General features: G+C 40.7%; 1 protein-coding gene across 4 annotated transcripts in view; it reads right to left on the minus strand.

Annotated features, from left to right (window-relative positions):
• Positions 1-1,030: 1,030 nt before the first annotated feature.
• GRIA3 (glutamate ionotropic receptor AMPA type subunit 3) overlaps positions 1,031-18,184 on the minus strand; it is a 310,974-nt gene continuing 293,820 nt past the window's right edge. Inside the window, exons 15-17 of one of the 4 annotated variants that reach the window (XM_040265228.1) lie at positions 11,232-11,346; positions 8,375-8,622; positions 1,031-3,233 (exon numbers count right to left, since the gene is read on the minus strand). In XM_040265228.1, coding sequence (XP_040121162.1) covers positions 8,377-8,622; positions 11,232-11,346 — 361 coding nt within the window. In that variant the 3' untranslated portion in view covers positions 1,031-3,233; positions 8,375-8,376. Of the gene's footprint in view, positions 3,234-8,363; positions 8,623-10,891; positions 11,347-18,184 lie in introns of those variants that run through there. The other 3 variants (XM_040265226.1, XM_040265227.1, XM_040265229.1) reach the window with 3 other exon arrangements.

Genomic DNA, 18,184 nt, shown 5'->3' on the forward strand with positions numbered 1-18,184 from the left:
CAGTAATATGCTGAAGCCTGTGGGTCAAATTGACCACATGGTGTTCATATCATCCTATACTTCATAGACTTCTGAGAGTTTTCCTTTCCTGCTCCCACCTTTCTCTCTCTGAGGCATTGTATTCCTTGTTCCCTAGCTCTCTAACCCCAGATATCTTTATTTCTCTAGCATCTCAATTGCACTCTTCCTTTCCAGCTTAGTTGCAAATTATCCCCTTTCTCCTACCATCATCCCCTGTTTTCTTTGGTGATCATCATCTGAAACTGATCTATATTTAAACATGTGCTCTATTCGTTGGATAAAACCATATTCCATTTTCACTATATACAATTCAAACTAGATCATTAGCCTTTTGGTTCTCGGAAACATTCTAAGATCAGTATAGTCCTAGATTCATTATTTAATCCCCTACTCTAGATCAGTGGCCCTGGGTGGAATAAAGATTTTCCACTGGAACATTAAGTTATTATCAGTAATGAAAGAAGCAAAAAGTAGAGCCAATTAACTAAGAGGAAGACAACACATACGTGTGATGACATGGGAAAGCAATTGGAGGTTTTTTTTTTTTTTTGAAGATCATCAATCCTTAGTTTGGGCCCTTCCTTGGGAGGCCAGATCTGGCAATGAGAGGATGGAAGATTGGGGTTAGGGTTAAGGCAGATGTCTGAGGAAAGGGGCCCTGAGGGTGGAGGAGATGATGAGTGGGAATGAAGGTCTTGAAGTCAAACTTTTCCTCTTTCACATATGAACTGAAGTCCTGCTTTCTTCTGTTTGTTGATGCCACCTCATTGGTGGCGATCCCAGCAGACCTAATCGAGGGTCTTCATGGCCCCTTTCCATTTAGATTAGGAGTCGGAACCTGACTGCAGTTGCAGCTGGGGTGGGGAGAGGCATAATAGTTGGTGAAGATCACCAGTAAGGTGACCAAACATCATTGGTGAGACTTCTGGTGGGAAGTTAATTGGTGAATAATAACTTCTTGGCACATGCATCCCAATAAAATTTGAACAGTCAAAGCCCAGAAACAGAATTCTTTCTTTACAATTTTATTTACAAAATGTATTAAAACTTTGTACAATACCTCATGGCAGTGAGGCTCCGTAATTTATTCCCACACATGCAATTTACTCTTTTACAGCCATTAGTTTGCTTGGCAATGTTTCTGTTCACTGAAGTACAGCTTTAACAACAAAAAGAAAATAATTGGAAAAAAATCTTCAAGTGACTACCGCCAAACTCCTGTAGCTTGAAGTTAGTAGCAGAAATTTGAAGCAATGTTTTTTTTTTAAACATGCACATTTTTAAAAAATAACAAACCAATTTACCCGCCTCTTCATTCCCAGTGAAGTTTCCTCTCTGAAAAACTGATTTGAGTCAACAAACATCCACTTCTCTTTACAGTGCCTATGAGAAGTTTGTGTGTAGGTTGGTTGGTTGGTTTTATACAACCTCATATATTGGCACAGCATTAGCTTCCCGTGCTGGGACATCATAGCATTCAGAAGTTGAAAAAAAAATCACAGTTTTGTGAAAACAAAAACACAACAGCTTTCTTTTTTATTTTTTCCTGTTTGTTTTGTTCAATACCATTGAAAATTTGACAGGTGAGTCATTCATTTCTGACACAGTTTTTGGAATGAAAGTTTATATTACACTTTTCCAGAAATGTTTCATTGGAAACTAGACTTGTACCTTTCTTTTCTGAAGACAAGAGCAAATGTGCAGCAAGCCAACTAAAGCATCTAAGGGTCACACTTGGGGAGATGAATTCGAGCTCCCAGTTTTTACAGCCTAGAAACTTCCCAATGCACGTCGCTGATGAGAGCAGACTACTGAACTACAGAAAGCGTACGTCGTTATATAGGAGGTAATTAGTGAGTGGAGACTATTTCCTCTGACTGTTCTGATGATGCCAACGGCAGGTACGCAGTTAGTTACTTGATAGCCTGTGTAGCAGTGGTGCGATCTTCGGAGTCAGTAGAGAGACTGCTCCAAGCAAGGAGCTGGGAGTGACACTGAGGCCCCTGATTTAGCAGGAGGTTGGGAATGCATCTTAGTCTTGGCAAACTAGGAAAGGACACATGCAGTCTGACAGAGAGCCACAGGCAATCACAGGCAACAGCTGGTAAGACAGACCTAGCAAGAGTGAAAGTCAGATGAGAACTGTGGTCTGAACCCACTGGCCCGCCTTGCAACGCGGTCCTGTCTCCATGGTGTACATTTGAAAGGCATACTTAGCAGAGAAAGCGGAGCTAAACACAGTGTTGTTTCTGAGAAAGATATTCTAAACACATTTGGGAGTGTAGGCCGCATTTCCCTCACCTCAATGCTAAATACTCAGCTATCTTGACTTAAGATGCACACGGAAGCAAGAAAAACACATCTGTGAGCTGAAATTCCGGGCTTCTCAGAAAGCCCCGGGATCCGTTTGTAGGAAAGCACCGAGAGGTATGCCTAAGAGTGCCTGTCCCTTGCTAAACACAAGTCAGTTTCAGAAAGTTCTGTTCATCCCTTCACCGAGTGGGAAATTGGCAGCGCATTTTCACAAAACCATTTCAAAACACAGAAGTCACCGTTGAGTCCCTTTTCCAAAGTGTTTGAATTTTCTGAAGTGTTGCATTTACATTCTAAAGATATACACATTTCAGCAATGTTGAAAGGAAATAGGATGCACAGAACATCATCACCAACAGGAAATACCAAAAAACATCTTGTCAGCAGATCCTAGAAGAAATGCCAGTCTCCTCCCAGACAGGGAGGTCAGATTTTTTTTTTCTTTAAATCAGGAGGAATTAATACTTTTAGCTGAGTTGGGCCTGTTCACAGAATTGGAATTTGAAATTTGTCTGTGTGTATGTGTGTTAAAGAACATGGTGTTTGTATACTGTGCAGTGGTATCAAAGAATGGCTTTTGTTGAATTGACACTTTGTAAAATAACATTTGTTTTCGCATACTGGAATCTTGCATGTCCATTTTTTTGTTGGTTTTATTTTAATTTTTTTCAAGCAAAGCGAAAAGATTTCAATGATGGTTTGCATTGTCGCGAGTCTCAGAGTATTCCATAAGGCACTGAAGGAAAAAAAAATCAGTTTTTCCTATTGAAAGGTCATTGCACCATCAGCAATATTCGTGTCATGCCCGACACCAAGGAGAGTGGAATCTGGCTCAGGATCCTTGAAGCAGCCATGTTTTCGGTGATTCCTCTCATCACTTGCCTCCAGTGGGAAGGGATCTGAAAAGTAAAGGGGCTAATGTCAGTTTGAATGGGCTTTCTATTGGCAATCTAAGTGCGCTATAGCTCAGTCTATCTTGGATCAAAACCACAGCTGTTTTTTCAAACTGGCATCTCTGAGGCTGCACCTTGTTTGACTGCCTTTAGGCAACAGGTTTGAGGTTTGTTTGAATTCTTTCCCTGGAAGCAAGTGCTTTGCAATAGGTTAAAATTAGGTTCTTTTTCTTTTCTTTCTTTCTTTCTTTTTTTTTTTTTTTTTACTATGCATTGTACTAAGGAATACATGGGCGTTGGATGAAGTCTAACTCAAAACGTTCATCACTTAGGATGTGGGTATACTAGCAGGGCTTAGTAGCATTTCAATATAGGACAATGACAGCGTCAGGACAATGACACTGCAGAGTGAATTCTGATTGCAGAAACTGTGACCGGGGACTGTTTGCCTAGGACAGACTGTGAGTGGTCTTCTATGGCTGGCTCAATTGAAACCCATTTGATTATGAGAAGAAAATTTGCGGCTCATTGCCAGAAAGGTGACACCTTCTTTCTCTTGATATCTACAACCTTCGTTACTGAAGTCAGAAAATAGCAAATGGACTTTGAAGAGATAGCACGTTCCAGGAAGAAGGCAGAACCCTAGTGATATCCACAAAGGAGCTTGCCTCCATGGGGTCTTTGCCCTGATATTAGGGGCTGATGGAGATGCTGTTGCTGCCCTCTTTTTTGGAGGCATTAACTAGTACAGGGGCTTCATTTGCCCCCAACCCTGGAAACTTAAGGCCACATTCCTGCCTCCTCTTCAAGTTCATACCCATCTTCTCTATCCTTTCTGTCTATACTAATGGGGTCCTTCTTTTTCTCCTGAGGTAACTCTGAATTTTATCCCAAAAGAATGACATGATCACTACCACTGGCCCTAGAATAAAATTTTCTGTAAGAAGAAATTCAAAGATGCACCTGAAGGTCAAAATACCCAAAGAAGCAGAATAAGACTAACAAGAAAGCAGGTAAACTGCTTCCTTGGAATCCCTATGGTCCAGAATCATATCTATCTCAGATATTTGGAGAAAGTTTATATCTATGGCATAAAGGTCAATGTCCCTCTGACCTTCCTATTGGCCATGGGATGTCACTTCCCAGGTGCATAACTTTGGGAAACTCACCTAATCTCTCAGTGCCTCTGTCTCCGGTTTTTAAATGGAGGTAGATGAAATATTGGGTTGGCCAAAAAGGTCTTTTGGGTTTTTCTGTATGATGTTAATGGAAAAACCTGAATGAACTTTTTGGCCAACCCAATATTATCATGGAGGGAAATGTCCTCTTGGGACAAAGAACACCACACCACCACTTAATGTAAGATGAGCTCTCTAAGGCAGGGATGCTTCCCCAGCAAGACTGTCTATAGTTGCAGAAGGAAAACAGATTCCTTCAAAATGGGCAGCATGAACAAAGTTGTTATTCTCTAGGAAGGCTACATAGAACTGTATTAGAGGAAAAAAGAAATCTTTTTCCTCATCCCCAGGCATTTTGAGCTCTTGAAAATGAGAAGGATTTCAAATATATTGAAGAAACCAAAGAAGCCAAAAGTAATTCTGAGCAGCAATGAAGAAATTGGAAAGAATTTCTTAAAATAGTGAGCAGAGTCACCCGTAGGGTGCAGTGAATCTGGAATGCTTGATGGCTGTTCACCTGCCCAGGCATGCTTCAGGCCCCTCTTCCAGTGGGTGATCAGTAACCCAGACAGACAGTAGGTCATCAAGAGGTCATCTGCTCTCAAATCAGGGCTAGGTCTGAGGCATAGGTTCCCACAATGAGTCCAATAACCCCGACTCTACTCTCAGCCATAGCAAATGAGAGATGAGTCCCTCCTCTTTCAAGGATGCCTTTTTCACCTGGATTATATTCTTGCAGTCAATTTGCTCTTGAGTCATTATTCCTGAAGAATGACTGGTACCATAAACTCCCAAGGCTGGCTCTGATAATCAGCAATATAAGTAAAATCTCAGGGTGCTTCTCCATCTCTGTGACCCTGAATAGACCCTGACAGATCTAGGCCAACTCTAAGAACTGGAAACCATAATAACTAGGTAAGAAGTTAGAAGTCACTGTGAGATATTCCAGAACTTCTTGGGAAATAAAAGATGAATGAATGAAGACTAACATCCCCCTGATGTTTCAACACCAAACTGGCTGAGGACAGCTGAGAGGTTTCTATTTCCTGCTCAGCCTGCTTTGTCTTGACTGACATGTCAGGTTTTTTCCCTGGCATCCTCTGGGACTTTTCCTTCTTGTCTAGGGACTTCACACAGACTTGGAGGACACATTTGTTTGCAGAGTCTCTCCCCAGGTTTTCTTTTCATCCTAGGGATGACTGCCACAGTGCCAGCTAACTGGGCTGTAACTGCATTGGCATCGATGTCTATTCAAATGTGATTTTTGCCTCAGTTATCTTGAATCTTGCTTCACAAAATGGGTCAGCCGAGATGACTAAAGGAAAGCCACTGCACCAGAAGTTGCAGGAAGTTCATTCTTGTGCTCTCCCCACCCCTGGGTTCAGTGTTCTGGGCCTCCACTGGAAGACCGCAGCACCCTGCCCGAAGGTTTGCTGATCCCACTTTCTGTCTCTCTTTTTCATTCACCACCCCCCTTCCTTCCTTAAGTGATAGGCTCTGAGACAACTTTATCTAGAACCTTACTACTCCCTGGACCAGCAGCATCAATATGACCTGTGAGCTTGTGAGCAGTGTAGAACCTCAGGCCCCACCCCAGACCTGCTGCACACTGTCAGTCGGTAAGCACTGCTCTGGGACTTAAACAAGAGACTCAGATAGAATGGCTGATAATAAAGAGGATCTGGAGGCTGTGTGACCCTAAGCCCTGTTCCAGAAAGCTTCCTTTTGCGGAAGTAGGAATGATTGAACATACACCTTTGTGTCAAGTACATCAGAAGGAGGTCCAGTGGAGGCCAGGTGAAGTCCCTCAAGACACTTTTGTAAAGAAGTAAGACATAGACTTAGGATCTGCTCTTCATGTGACAGGATCCCATTGGGGTTTCAAGATTTCTGGAGACCACCAGGCCATGAGTGGAGGGTGGTCACATGGTTTAGGGAAGGATACAGTTATAAGAGGACAAAGAGCTGGGTTCTAGTCCGAGAACTGCCACTACCCAGTTGTCTTGCCTTTAGCAAGTCATTTGATACAGCTGGTGCTTAGTTTCCTAAAAGGGAAAATATTGGCTTGACCAAAAAGTTTGTTCAGGTTTTATGGAAAAACTCTGAACATTGGCCAAACCAGTGTTTTTTGCCCCATTACCACAACTGCAGCAACAGAGTGGGAGCACGTGGAAAACTGATATGCAGATTTCAGGTGTATTCTTTTCTTTGGATGCTAGTATCTTTGAATTTGGGATAATTCACCTAGGTTGAAATCACTTGGGTACTATCCTATGAGAAAGCAAATAACATCCCCCCAGTTCTAATGGGCCTATATAACCTATTCAAGAGTAAAATATTTTAAGCACACTGGAACATTAAATGCTTGCATGCAAACAATGCTAATTACAGATGAATCCATCTTTGATCCATTCAGCAATGCAATGGGAGCACTTTGTTAGTGGGTTAGTCGTATACTGAATATACCTCTTGTCAGGAGGTCTGCAGCAGGAAAGAACAACTAGCAGCTTCATCAAACAAGAGAATGCCATCTGTGGTGAGGACAAGTGATTTATTTGGAGGAAATATTTAAAACTTGGCTGAATTGAGATCCACACCATGAAATATGTGGAGGTCAAAAGCACAAATGCATTTAGAAACTGAAGCTCATAGACGTTAACTCATGAAGAAAAAAAAAATCTCCCACGTACAATAAGAGCTATGAAGTTGCTAATTGTTCATTTCCACTTTTGAGAGGTACGTTACTGATGACAGATGCACTTGAAGGTAACTAAACTTATATTCTCATAAACACTTGCAAGATGGAGATGTTATCCTAACTCAAGCTTGCCTTTGAACATGTCTGAGTTATTGGTGAGTTTTGGCTGTAGCTGCCAGAGTCAAGGTGGCATCAATCAGGCTCATTTAAGTATGAATTTGGGAACAGCCAGCAGCAGGGGTCCTAGACTGTCCTCTGGGAGACACTTACCTGAATGAACATCAGTTCCAAGAAAGGGACAACAAAGGAACTCACAGATTAAAGCAATTGTCTTAGGTTTACACTTAAGTGAATCAACACACCCCTATAGAAGCACTGCCTTTCTCAAGGGGGCAGCTCCCCATTTCCATTTTCATTTTCACATCAGTTCCAGAGAGCTGCTTTCTCTATAGCTGCACTGTCCAACGTGGCAGTCACCAGCCACATGTTACTATTGAACACTTGCTATGTGGCTAATGTGAGAGTATCTATGTGAAACACACCCCTGATTTCTAAGACTTAGTATGAAAAAAGAATGTAAAATACCTCATTCATTTTTTACATTGGTAACAAGTTGAAATGCTAATATTTCAGATATACTGAGTTTAAAAATATATCATTAAATTAATTTTGCTTGTGTTACTTAAAAAACTTTTTTTACTTAATAAAATTTATTTTTTAGAATAGCTTTAGGGTCACAGTAAAATTAAGTGGAAAGTATAGAGAGTTCCCATAGTCTCTGTTTCCACTTGTTGTCTTCCACTATCAACATTAAAGTGGTACATTTGTCACAATTAATGAACTTATATTGACACATCATTATGCCCCAGGGCCCATAGTTTACATTAAGGGTTAACTCTCGATGTTCTATAGGTTTTGACAAATGCAAAATACCATATGTCTACCATTACTTGTGTTACTTTTGAAAATAGCTACCAGAGCACTTAAATTACACATCTGGTTCACAAATGTGGCTTGCAAATATTCCCTTTGAACAGTGCTGCTCTAGAGAACTTTTTTCCTCTTAGGTTGCAGACCACAATTTAATTACAAGTATGCTATTAGAAAAGCTCTACTGTCTGACGAAAGCACAACTGTTGTTTTCAAAGAATTAAATGGTTGCAAAGAATAGACAATTCTTAAACAATAAACCAGACCAAAAAAAAGAGAAAAATAAAAGAGATTAACATACAATAACGTAAGCTGATTAGTGTACTAGACCTTAACCGTACCCCTAGATCTTAACACTCTCTGTTCCATACACGTTGTAGCCTTCTCTGTATGTAGCGTAATTTTGAGTGTTGGTGGCAGGAGCAGGCTTAAAGTTTTGGGTGTTCTTTGTGAGTTTCATGCGTTTGGACTCTGCCCGCGATTTGTAACAGAATTCTATCAAAGCCACCATCATGGCCAGCCCCAGACCTCCGACAAGTATATAGAAAACGCCTGCCACATTGCTCAGGCTCAGAGCACTGGTCTTGTCCTAAGAGAAATGAACAAGGTGATTAGTTCTTGGGGAAAACAAAGACAATGGAACATTATAATACATTGCAACAGTATACAACAGTTCTAAGTCGTAAAATAACTAGACATTGATGTAAATGTTATGACTCAACTCTGGCAACTGGTGGATGTTTCACAATGGCTAGTAAGAAAGCAGACTGTGCTTCTGTTGACAGTTGTGATCCTCACCTAAATATTCTTTTATTTGACTCCTTAAATCCTTTAGTACCTCAAGATGGTGTCAACAACTAAATAAAGCAACATTCGGCCATGGGAGCAGAAGTGTAAACACAAGCACAATTTAGTCCTTTGCCAGCTTGCATAAACACCATTTGCCAGAGTTGAGCAGTGACATAATCTCTATTGATGTAACACTCTTTTCATTTGGGAACTTGAAGCACTCTTTCCCCTCTCTGCCCCGCAACACCCCTTTCTCCCTTGTTCTCCCTGTGTCAACAACTAGTTTTTAAGATAGCAGGTGAGTATGTTAGTAGTTCCTGATATTCATATTGGGGGGAGTTACTTTACAAGGGTTTGTTTAAAAAGGATTAGCTCTCTCCTTTCACCCAGTGGTTGAGAAAGAAATTGCTCCCTGTGGGGGCTGGTTGCTAAGGTCTCACCCTCAGGGGAGCAAATCTTTGTGCTGTGGAGACAAGGGCACAGCACAATGAATTGACTCTGTTCCTGCTTCCTGGGAGTTTAAGGAAACCCTCAGGAGGACCCACTGGGTCCTGAAGTGGCTCCATACAAATCAGAAAACTTTTCCAGGAGGCTGATGATTGAAAAAAAAATCCAGCTTATTTTTAGCTTTTACTCCAGGGAATGTAGAGAATAATTAGGAAAAAAACAAACAAACAAACAAACAAACAAAAAAACCCTACCCCTAATCTGATCCCTATTTAAAATGGAAAGAGGGGGGTGGGGGGAAATCAAGGAAGCCGGTCAGTGACTTTCAGGTCAAACTGTGCAAATCTGACTAAGCTATCTGCCTGTATGAAAAAGCAGAAACTGAACTGCTGAACAATGGAAAGAGAAAAGTTGGTGCCTTGAGCCCTACCTTGAGGTAGGACACAGCAAGGGCCAGGAGCCTTTCTTTGACAAAAATAAAATAAAATAGCATTTTGTAGTCTTTTTAGAGGGAATGTAACCATTTTGCTGCTGAATACAATAGAATGGAATACCCACATTGTTAAGCCAGTGAATTGAGTATCTTATTCAAATGATAGCACAGTGAGCAGATGATGGCTATGGCTGACACTCAATACTCTGTAGCTCAGCTGGTCCTAGTATCATGTAAAGAATTAAATATAAAGACAATTTGGCCATGTTCTGATTCTATTTTCATAAGAGCCAGTCCTATACTTGTTTACTTCAACAAAAAGGCCAATTGGAATTGAATCGCATTGTCGGGAAGGGGGGTATAGACATGCCTCATCTCTATAACAACTTTGCAAAGAGTCACTCTTCTAGGATGAATGACAGCTAGACAAGTGATAAGAATCTCTGTCACTTATGAAATGATGGATCGCCTCCTTAAGGAGGCTGGTGAAACTATCTGCAGGGATGCTCCACAGTCCATTAGGAAATGGATCAATTTCTGGTAACTTGTCCTCTCCCATTAGATTTGTATATGTATGTGATTTTTGATGGGGAAAAAGTGTCCTTTGCATGACCCACTAAGCTGTAGCAACAAAGTTTCAAGTTCCTCCAATTTAAGTTTCCTAAAATTCCCTGTTGTGGGATGTAGAAAACCAGGAGCAAAATGGTTCACTGCACAAGGAAAATGAGTGGCATTTCATGAAATGAATTAACTGATACCACAATATTAGTTCGAAAAAAGGAAAGGCAAAACTTGAAACTCAAAAAGAATTTTCTTAGGGGGGCAGGAAGGAGGCGGGGAAGAGTGTTTCATGCTTATCAATGTGATGTTATCCTGAGAATGTATACCCTTAAGGAGCATGCGACTGAATTTTAGAATATTACGTACAGAGATTCAAATAACACCTTTGGAAGAGAGAAGTGTGACAGACTTAATGAAATTCGAAATCCAAATAGATGCTGAACTCAATACGACAGCAGCTGAGAGGAGGCTAATCATTGTGCTTACAGAAGCCAGTCTTTGTTATTTAATTCTTTGACTGTTTTCAAGTGGGCTCAACATAATATAGTCATAACCAAAGGCATTAGCAACTACAAAGTCTCTGAAACTGTAAGAGGTTAAGAAAAAGTACTGTCACAACTGGATCTTGTTTTTTTTTTGGTTGTTGTTCTGTTTTTCTCTTCGAAGTTTCGAAATGTGAAATACAGTAAAACCCCCTTATAACACAGCTCATGATTGTACTTCTTTGGGAATGTGGTGGGCCAGATTGAGTTCCCTGATTACAATAGCTTGCCGGGAGTCCATGAGTGATGTCACGTGGCAGGCCTCTAAGGCTGGTGTTTGCCTTAAACTTTCAGCGCTGGTGTTATAAAGGGGTCCCACTGTGTCAGGGAGTGTGTGTTGGGAAGGAAAGCCGTTTTAGGGTAGAAAATAAACAGTGGTTCAAAATGTGATTGCTAATCAGTACAAAAAGACCTTCAGCGACTGACCTTACTCCCGGAGTCCTTGGCTCCACACTCCCCCTTATCGTACCACCATTTGTTTTTCAGCTTGTCTAAGATGCCTTGTTCACTGAGTTTCAATACTGCAAGGTTTACAGGCGTTCTTCACGTGGGAAATAACATAAATAACATTATATTATGTTATTTTATGTTATTCAAGCTTCAAACTACTTTAAAACTATAGAAAGCGATAAAGCAGGGGGCCCTGGCCACAGAGTAATTTTAGACACTGCAGGCAACCTGAGCATTACCTTATAAAAATTAACACTACAGCAACGCTATATTTACCAGGGCCTGCCCATATCGCTTTGAGTAATCGGCACACACTGTTAAATAATGAGGATAGAAAAAAGGCACTCCTCAGATAGGCGGTGTGGGGTGAGGAGGGTTTCCCCTCAGTGACAATCGTCGGCGGCAGCTTGCAGTAGCTTTGTGATGAAGGTGTGTTAGGTTTGATCTAACCGGGTGTCTTGTTGTACTTCCAGACAGAAAGCAAGTTTTATGGTGGAGTGGGGAAGGGAACGGGGCCAGAAGGGGAGGCACTTCCACATGTGGAGACAAAAGGATGAATTCCAGCAGAATAGAAGATAGATTCTCTGTGAAGAGCACGCCTTCTGATTAGTTGTCCTTTATTACACAAATCTGCTGTCCAGCTGAAAATGATCTTCCAACAAACTGTACTACATACATGTCTCCCCAGACTAAATTCTTACACCATACTGGTCTTAATATTAACAGTATAATGTGGACCTCTGAGTTCTGGATGAGAATACTTTCAACAGTGTGAGATTTGGTCTACGGATTGTTTTTAAGTTACTGATCAGCTGTCTCTCTGATATGGTTGTACGTCTATGGCCAACTCAGGTCATCAGAAGGTAAACTAGATTGTTTTAAAATGGATTATTAATATGGCTTGACCTGAAATGGCAAACTGACTCTGCCTCTATGGCAGTGCTGTAGAGGAAGTTTAGATAAGCTGTTGTAGTCAAATGAAGCTTCAGAGCCACTTAACAAGTGCAGGAAACCCTACTGGTACTAGGGTAATGATTTTCTCTCTTGGAAATTTCTTCAGCTGTAAAATGGGAATAATGACTTCTACAGTTTTCTTTCTAGACCTAATGAATCTTAAAGGATCTCTAATAACTTTAGATTTAAAATGCATTATAAAGAGGGGGTAGCATATTTGTATTATGAGGCTATGAACTAATGTGTGTTCAGACTCATGTGAACAATATTGCCAGTACTAGTACCTGTTTTTCTGAATGCTACCAATTTTCAAGGAGGAAAACAGGTATATTTGTGTAACTATGAACATTCCATAGAATTTCTGAGTTTATTTTGGGTAACTTGGACCCACCAACATATCCCAATGATTGACAAGACTTCTGTTGTCACAGAGATCTGTTCTCTATCAGATCATCCCCAAAGCCTGTTTCCTTTCTTTTCCTCTTTACTGTTGAGAGCAGAAGGACCATCTCGAGATATTCTGAGAAACAGATCATCATGTAAAAATAATAGGCAATTTCAGAGCACTTAGGATTTGTAAAACTATAAACCTTTAGTGTCAGGGAGGTGACACTTTCTTGGTTAGTCCTGAACTTGGCAGCCAGAATATCTGTATTTTGTGTCACCAGGAAATTGAGGTCCTTTTATACTTGAAACAAGTTCCTTCAATCAATGCTCAGAAGCTTAGGCTTCTCAAGTGCTGGCCAGAGTTGCTTGGAATGCAAAGAAACAAAAGTTATTTAAATAAAAATGTGAGCCTCTTTAGGATATTATTAGCTGTGACAGTCGTCTTCGACTTTTTTTTCTTAAAGGACAGACAGGCCATCTATGGCCATGAGATCAGTGTTGGAATTGCCTTCTCCCCTAGTCTCCACTGTCTAGCCTCCTTCTTTCTCCTTTCTCCTATAATCTTTTCCTCTATCACCACCACCTCTCCTTCAGTACTATGCCTTAAACTACATATTGGCACCCAGGATCAGGATTATGACAGTTGGCTCAGATTGCAGGGGAGATGTTTTTCAATAACAGATAGGTCACTGATTCCATCAGGACCACAGGAAAAAGTATAAAGCATTTTTTCTTCCTTTTCATGCTTCCTCTTTTCTTACTGCAAAGGGCCCAGTGTCTTCATGCTGCTCTCTGACTAAGCCCTTACCGGGCCCTGACCTCCCTCAAGCTACTGTGTTCTTCAAATGACTTCAATTTCTTTAGTTATGGCTGCTTTTACTAGATCTCAGGAACACAGCAGTCTGATTAAAGGCACTCACACTAAGGTCCAAATAGAGATCTCTCCCTAGAGATCCTAGGTTTTAAAAAAAATTATCAACACTTAAGTAAGCTAGGGTTGATAAAAGTGGGGCATGTTAGTTTAGAGCAGTGGTTCTCAAACTGGTCCAGAGACCCCTGGAGGATCCCTGAAATCTTTTCATCAGAGGGTCGCTGAGGTCAAAACTATTTTGGTAGTAATACTAAGGTGTTCTTTGCCTTTCTCACTCTTATTCTCTCATGATGTACAGTGGAGTTTCCTGGAGGTAACATGACATGTGATATCACAACACATTGAATGAAGAAGTAGATATGAGAATCCTATTCTGTTATATTAAGCCAGATATTAAAGATACTTGCAAAAATAGGACAATGCCACTCTTCACTGATTTTTTAAAAAGCATGCTATTTATGTGAATATACATTGGGTTTATTATTTTTAAATGAGTTATTAATACATTATTTAAAAATCGTTCCATTTTAATTTCTGATATGGTAAGCATTAATAGACATAATACATATGAACAAAATCTTTGGGGGTTCCTATAACTTTGAATTGTGTAAAGGGGTCCTGGGACAAACAAGTACTGGTTTTACAGGAGGGAAGGCTTTTCCTCTGCTGGCCCTATTCTGGGCTGCCACCCTCCACTCTTGTCAAAATCCAGGCTGAGCATTTAGCATCCAGGTCAGCAATCTAGCATCCTGCTTTTCTGACAAGTGGCCTACCCCTGCCTTAGGCCATTGAGTGGCTCCCTCAGAATGGTTGGTAACCACTCTCTACTACCATAGTCTGTACAGTTACAGTGGAGGTTACCTTAGAGCAATGGTTCTCTATTAGGGGTAGTTTTGCCCTTCAGGAGACACTGGGCAATGTCGAGTCATCTTTCATTGTCACAACTGGGGAGGGGGGCGATACAGGCATCTAGTAGGTAGAGGCCAGTGATGCTGTTAAACACCCCACTATGTGCAGGACCGCCCCCACCACAAGGCCCCAGATGTCAATAGTGCTGCGGCTGGGAAACCCTGCCTTAGACAATCCAAACCTCATCTGATGCCCCAGGACTTTAGGGAAATCTGACAAATTATATATCCTTAGAAGTTTACTCTTTGATTGGGAAAAAAAATCACAGGGTTTATGAAATCTGGCAGGGAACCAATGTGCGTTTGGGAACTTCTAAATAAAAATGAAGGAGAAAAACAAACATTTTAAGCAGCAGCACAGCCAAGCAGCATAAAAGCTGTAATCAGAAATCACAGATAATACCACTTAACAAGGTTAGGATAGCTGCCAAGAAAAGAAAGTACTTTAAAGGCCAAATCTACAATTGTATGTTGCTGCAGGGTGGAACAAATTCTCAAGATGGCAGAGAAAAACTGCTTCTATCCACATAATTTTCTCTGTTACTGTACCTTACTGGATGTATTGCCAAACTCAATTCAAATCAACCAAATGTATTGACGTTCCCCTCCCAACACACACACACACACACACACACACACAATTTGGTATTTTAAAGAAAGTAGAATTAGGTGGGCAATTGGTCACTTTAAATGTCACTTTCCTCTTGATGCCATTTTTGCTCCTCACCCTAATATTTTCTCTCCCCCTCTTCATCTTCTATCTTGCCTTATTATTTGTGCCCAGGCCTTGTGTTTCCCCCTAGACTATGTTGCTCAAGTGGAAAGACCATGGCTTATATATTTGTATTCCCCACTTAGAATAGTTCTCTCAAGAAATACTTGAATAGAAAGGTCTTTTAGCATTTTGTTTTCCAGCCTAGCACTTAACACATAATAAAATTATTATTATTGGTCAAGTTTAATAATCACTTTAAGAAGGTAGATTCATGGCTTCTATAAGTAAAGCCATCAAGGCACAGAAAGGGTAAGTAATCTGCTCTAGCCTGCACTGTACCTTCACCAATGGAACACACAAAAAAGGGGGTGGCAAGCCCACATTGTTTTTGTTCTTAGACTTTGGACGTTCATAATGAATTTTTTCTTTAGGGACCATCAGATTCCAAATAACTCTCAGTCTAGCAAGGGTAGATCCAGCAGCTGGGGCCTTTCACTGCTGTGGTGCGGTGGTATGTCTCCAGGGGAATGTTTCAGAGCTATGACTGCAGGCCCTTAACGGGTACCTAAGAGAATTAGAAGTCAGAAATATTTATTGTCCTTGCTTCAATAGAGAATGGAAAGAATTAAACAAAGTAGGTCAGATTCGTATCATGGAAATTAGTCATTCTCCCCTCTGAAGGGCTTGCTGTGAATATTTCCTGAGTGGAGTCCTCCTAAGGCAAAAACAAAACAGAACAAAACAAAAACACAGGTCACAGAGCTTGGGAGAGAACAGGAGTGCTTTGTAATTTCAGGGGGTCTGGGAAGCCCCCTCTGCCACAGATATTTTCCTTACTGGTACCTGACATTCCATCAAGGAAATTTCACATCTTTAAGACGGAGGAAACTTCCTTGTTAAAATACAAAGCTTCATGAGAAATGGGAAAGGAAGTGGAGTGTAACTGTTTATAAACTCCAATTCTTTGTTCTGTTTTGTTTAAATAATGGTCTGGGGTGTTGGGTGGAGGAAAGGCTGTAAATTCCTCCTATGGAAAGGCTGTAAATTGCACCTATAGCATAAAAATGTATGTGGATTATGGACCAGATGGAGGGGATAACAGCAAATGTCACCTAGATAGTCAGTTAATAGTATGTGAAGGGAGCACTGACCTGAGACAGAATGATGGTTCCTGAGTGTGGGGAGCAGTCATGAAGTAGCATCAAATTTTTTTTGAAATTGGGGTAGTAATGTAATTCATAATGCCTTGAAAATGAGTTCTATTTTTGAAGAAAACATTACTGGCTGATACAAATTTCTGCTTATCTCTGCCATCCCCACCTGGCAATAATCAACAACAAAGCTCTGTGCTCATTAATCCAGGGCATCCAGCCCCGGGTGGCAGTTGTCTAGGTTCCCAGCTCATTTCTGGGAGCTATGAGCCAGCCATTGCGAAGTTCAATGTCATTTTAGTGCTGACCAATGTTACATATGCAGACAGTTTTAGGATAAGAGGAACAATTTTTTCTCCTGTGAAAGTAGAAACTGCTTATTATTTTTTAAGTAACTAAAAATTTTGATTTCAAAGGAACTGTCCAATTTATTTTTTAATTTTGATTTCAGGAAATACCTAAACTACGTAGATTTGAGCCATGTTGGATTCTTTTTTTATAAAGAAAGAAATGTGGAGTGATGTGAGGGTGCTGTTTTCCCATAGTGCAAAGAAGAAAAAATGGCCTCGTGAGTTAGTGACCAAGTTAATTCCTCCATATGGTGTTCCTAGAAGGGTTGAGAGACAAGGTCTGTACTATGGATATGGTTCTAGGCCTGAAAGATATAGGAATCCGAGGGTGTTGTAAGATTTATCTATTTGAGAGACTATGAGATATATTCTAGTTTAAGTGGCTTCTTTTCTCCTTTCTGAGCAGGGACACCTAAACAGCAAATGTCTGTTTAATTAATTATACCAGGAGATCTTCAATGGTGCCCTTAGGAAGGACAGATATATGTGTAAATACATAGGTCATGGAGTGAAAGACAAGGAGATTACGGAGAAGTAAAAGAAATACATGAGCAAGGATGGTGTATTTGCAGTGTTAATTACAAACTTGCTCTAAGAACACAATGTCTGAATGATAACAGAAACTTATCACAGCCTAAGCTGGAAGCCCTCCCCTCATGCTATGATTTATCCAAAGCTCACTCCAAGTTACTGCATTTGCTTCTTGGTACCTAGTGACTTTTTGGAACAACTTCTAAAAATTATCTTTGGTCCAGTGGAGGGAGAAAATACATCTATCACTGGCTTTTCTACTGAAGATATTTCACCTTTTCAAATTGCTCGCTTGTTTCCCTAGCCTTTTCTGGAGCACTCCTAGTATCATTCAGGAAATCACAGGCAGGAAGGCAGTTACAGTCATCTCTGCCCAGGCAGGACTTGATCTATTAAGTTGAAGTCAATTGATGACCAACCAAGAGAGATTCATCATTGGATGAAAGGATATAGTCTAGAGTCCTTGATATTCTTTTCCATAGGTTACCTGGGGATATGTGTAGTGAGGGGATTTACCTCTCCATCTGGTAGCTGTTGGAGGCTATGCCCTAGACTACATTAATATTCTGGAGCCCCTTTAAAGAAGCTTGATTTATTTCTTTTCACAGGGGTTTCTGGATGCAGGATTCTAGGAAAATGAAGATTTAAGTTATTTTAATCTTTCTACCCTTGGAGAAAGCCTGAACTTTCTCCACAACCTGAGAGCAGGCACATATGACTGCTGGCAATACTGGACCCTGGCCACCCAAGTGACCCTCATTCCACAGGGGTAGCTACAATGATTTGCAGAGTTATACAGTGCTTAGCTGCTAGACTCTCACTCTGAGTCAGTATTTATATCATGTAGTTCACAAATGTAGCTTAAACCTATTTAACTCCTTGCTAATGAGATCATAATTTAATGTAAGTGCAAAGAGCAAATTCAATAATGCATGCCTATAACATTAGGAGGTGAAAGCTGTGAGCCATTTTACTAAGGCCCCAACAATACTAGTGATTGAAACCTATCGATGGGCTTCTGTGCTAGAGAAGCAGCCCCCAAAGTTACTTGGAGATATTTGG

This window comes from Oryx dammah, unplaced genomic scaffold (genome assembly GCF_014754425.2).
Source record: "Oryx dammah isolate SB20612 unplaced genomic scaffold, SCBI_Odam_1.1 HiC_scaffold_23, whole genome shotgun sequence".
Taxonomy (NCBI): domain Eukaryota; kingdom Metazoa; phylum Chordata; class Mammalia; order Artiodactyla; family Bovidae; genus Oryx; species Oryx dammah.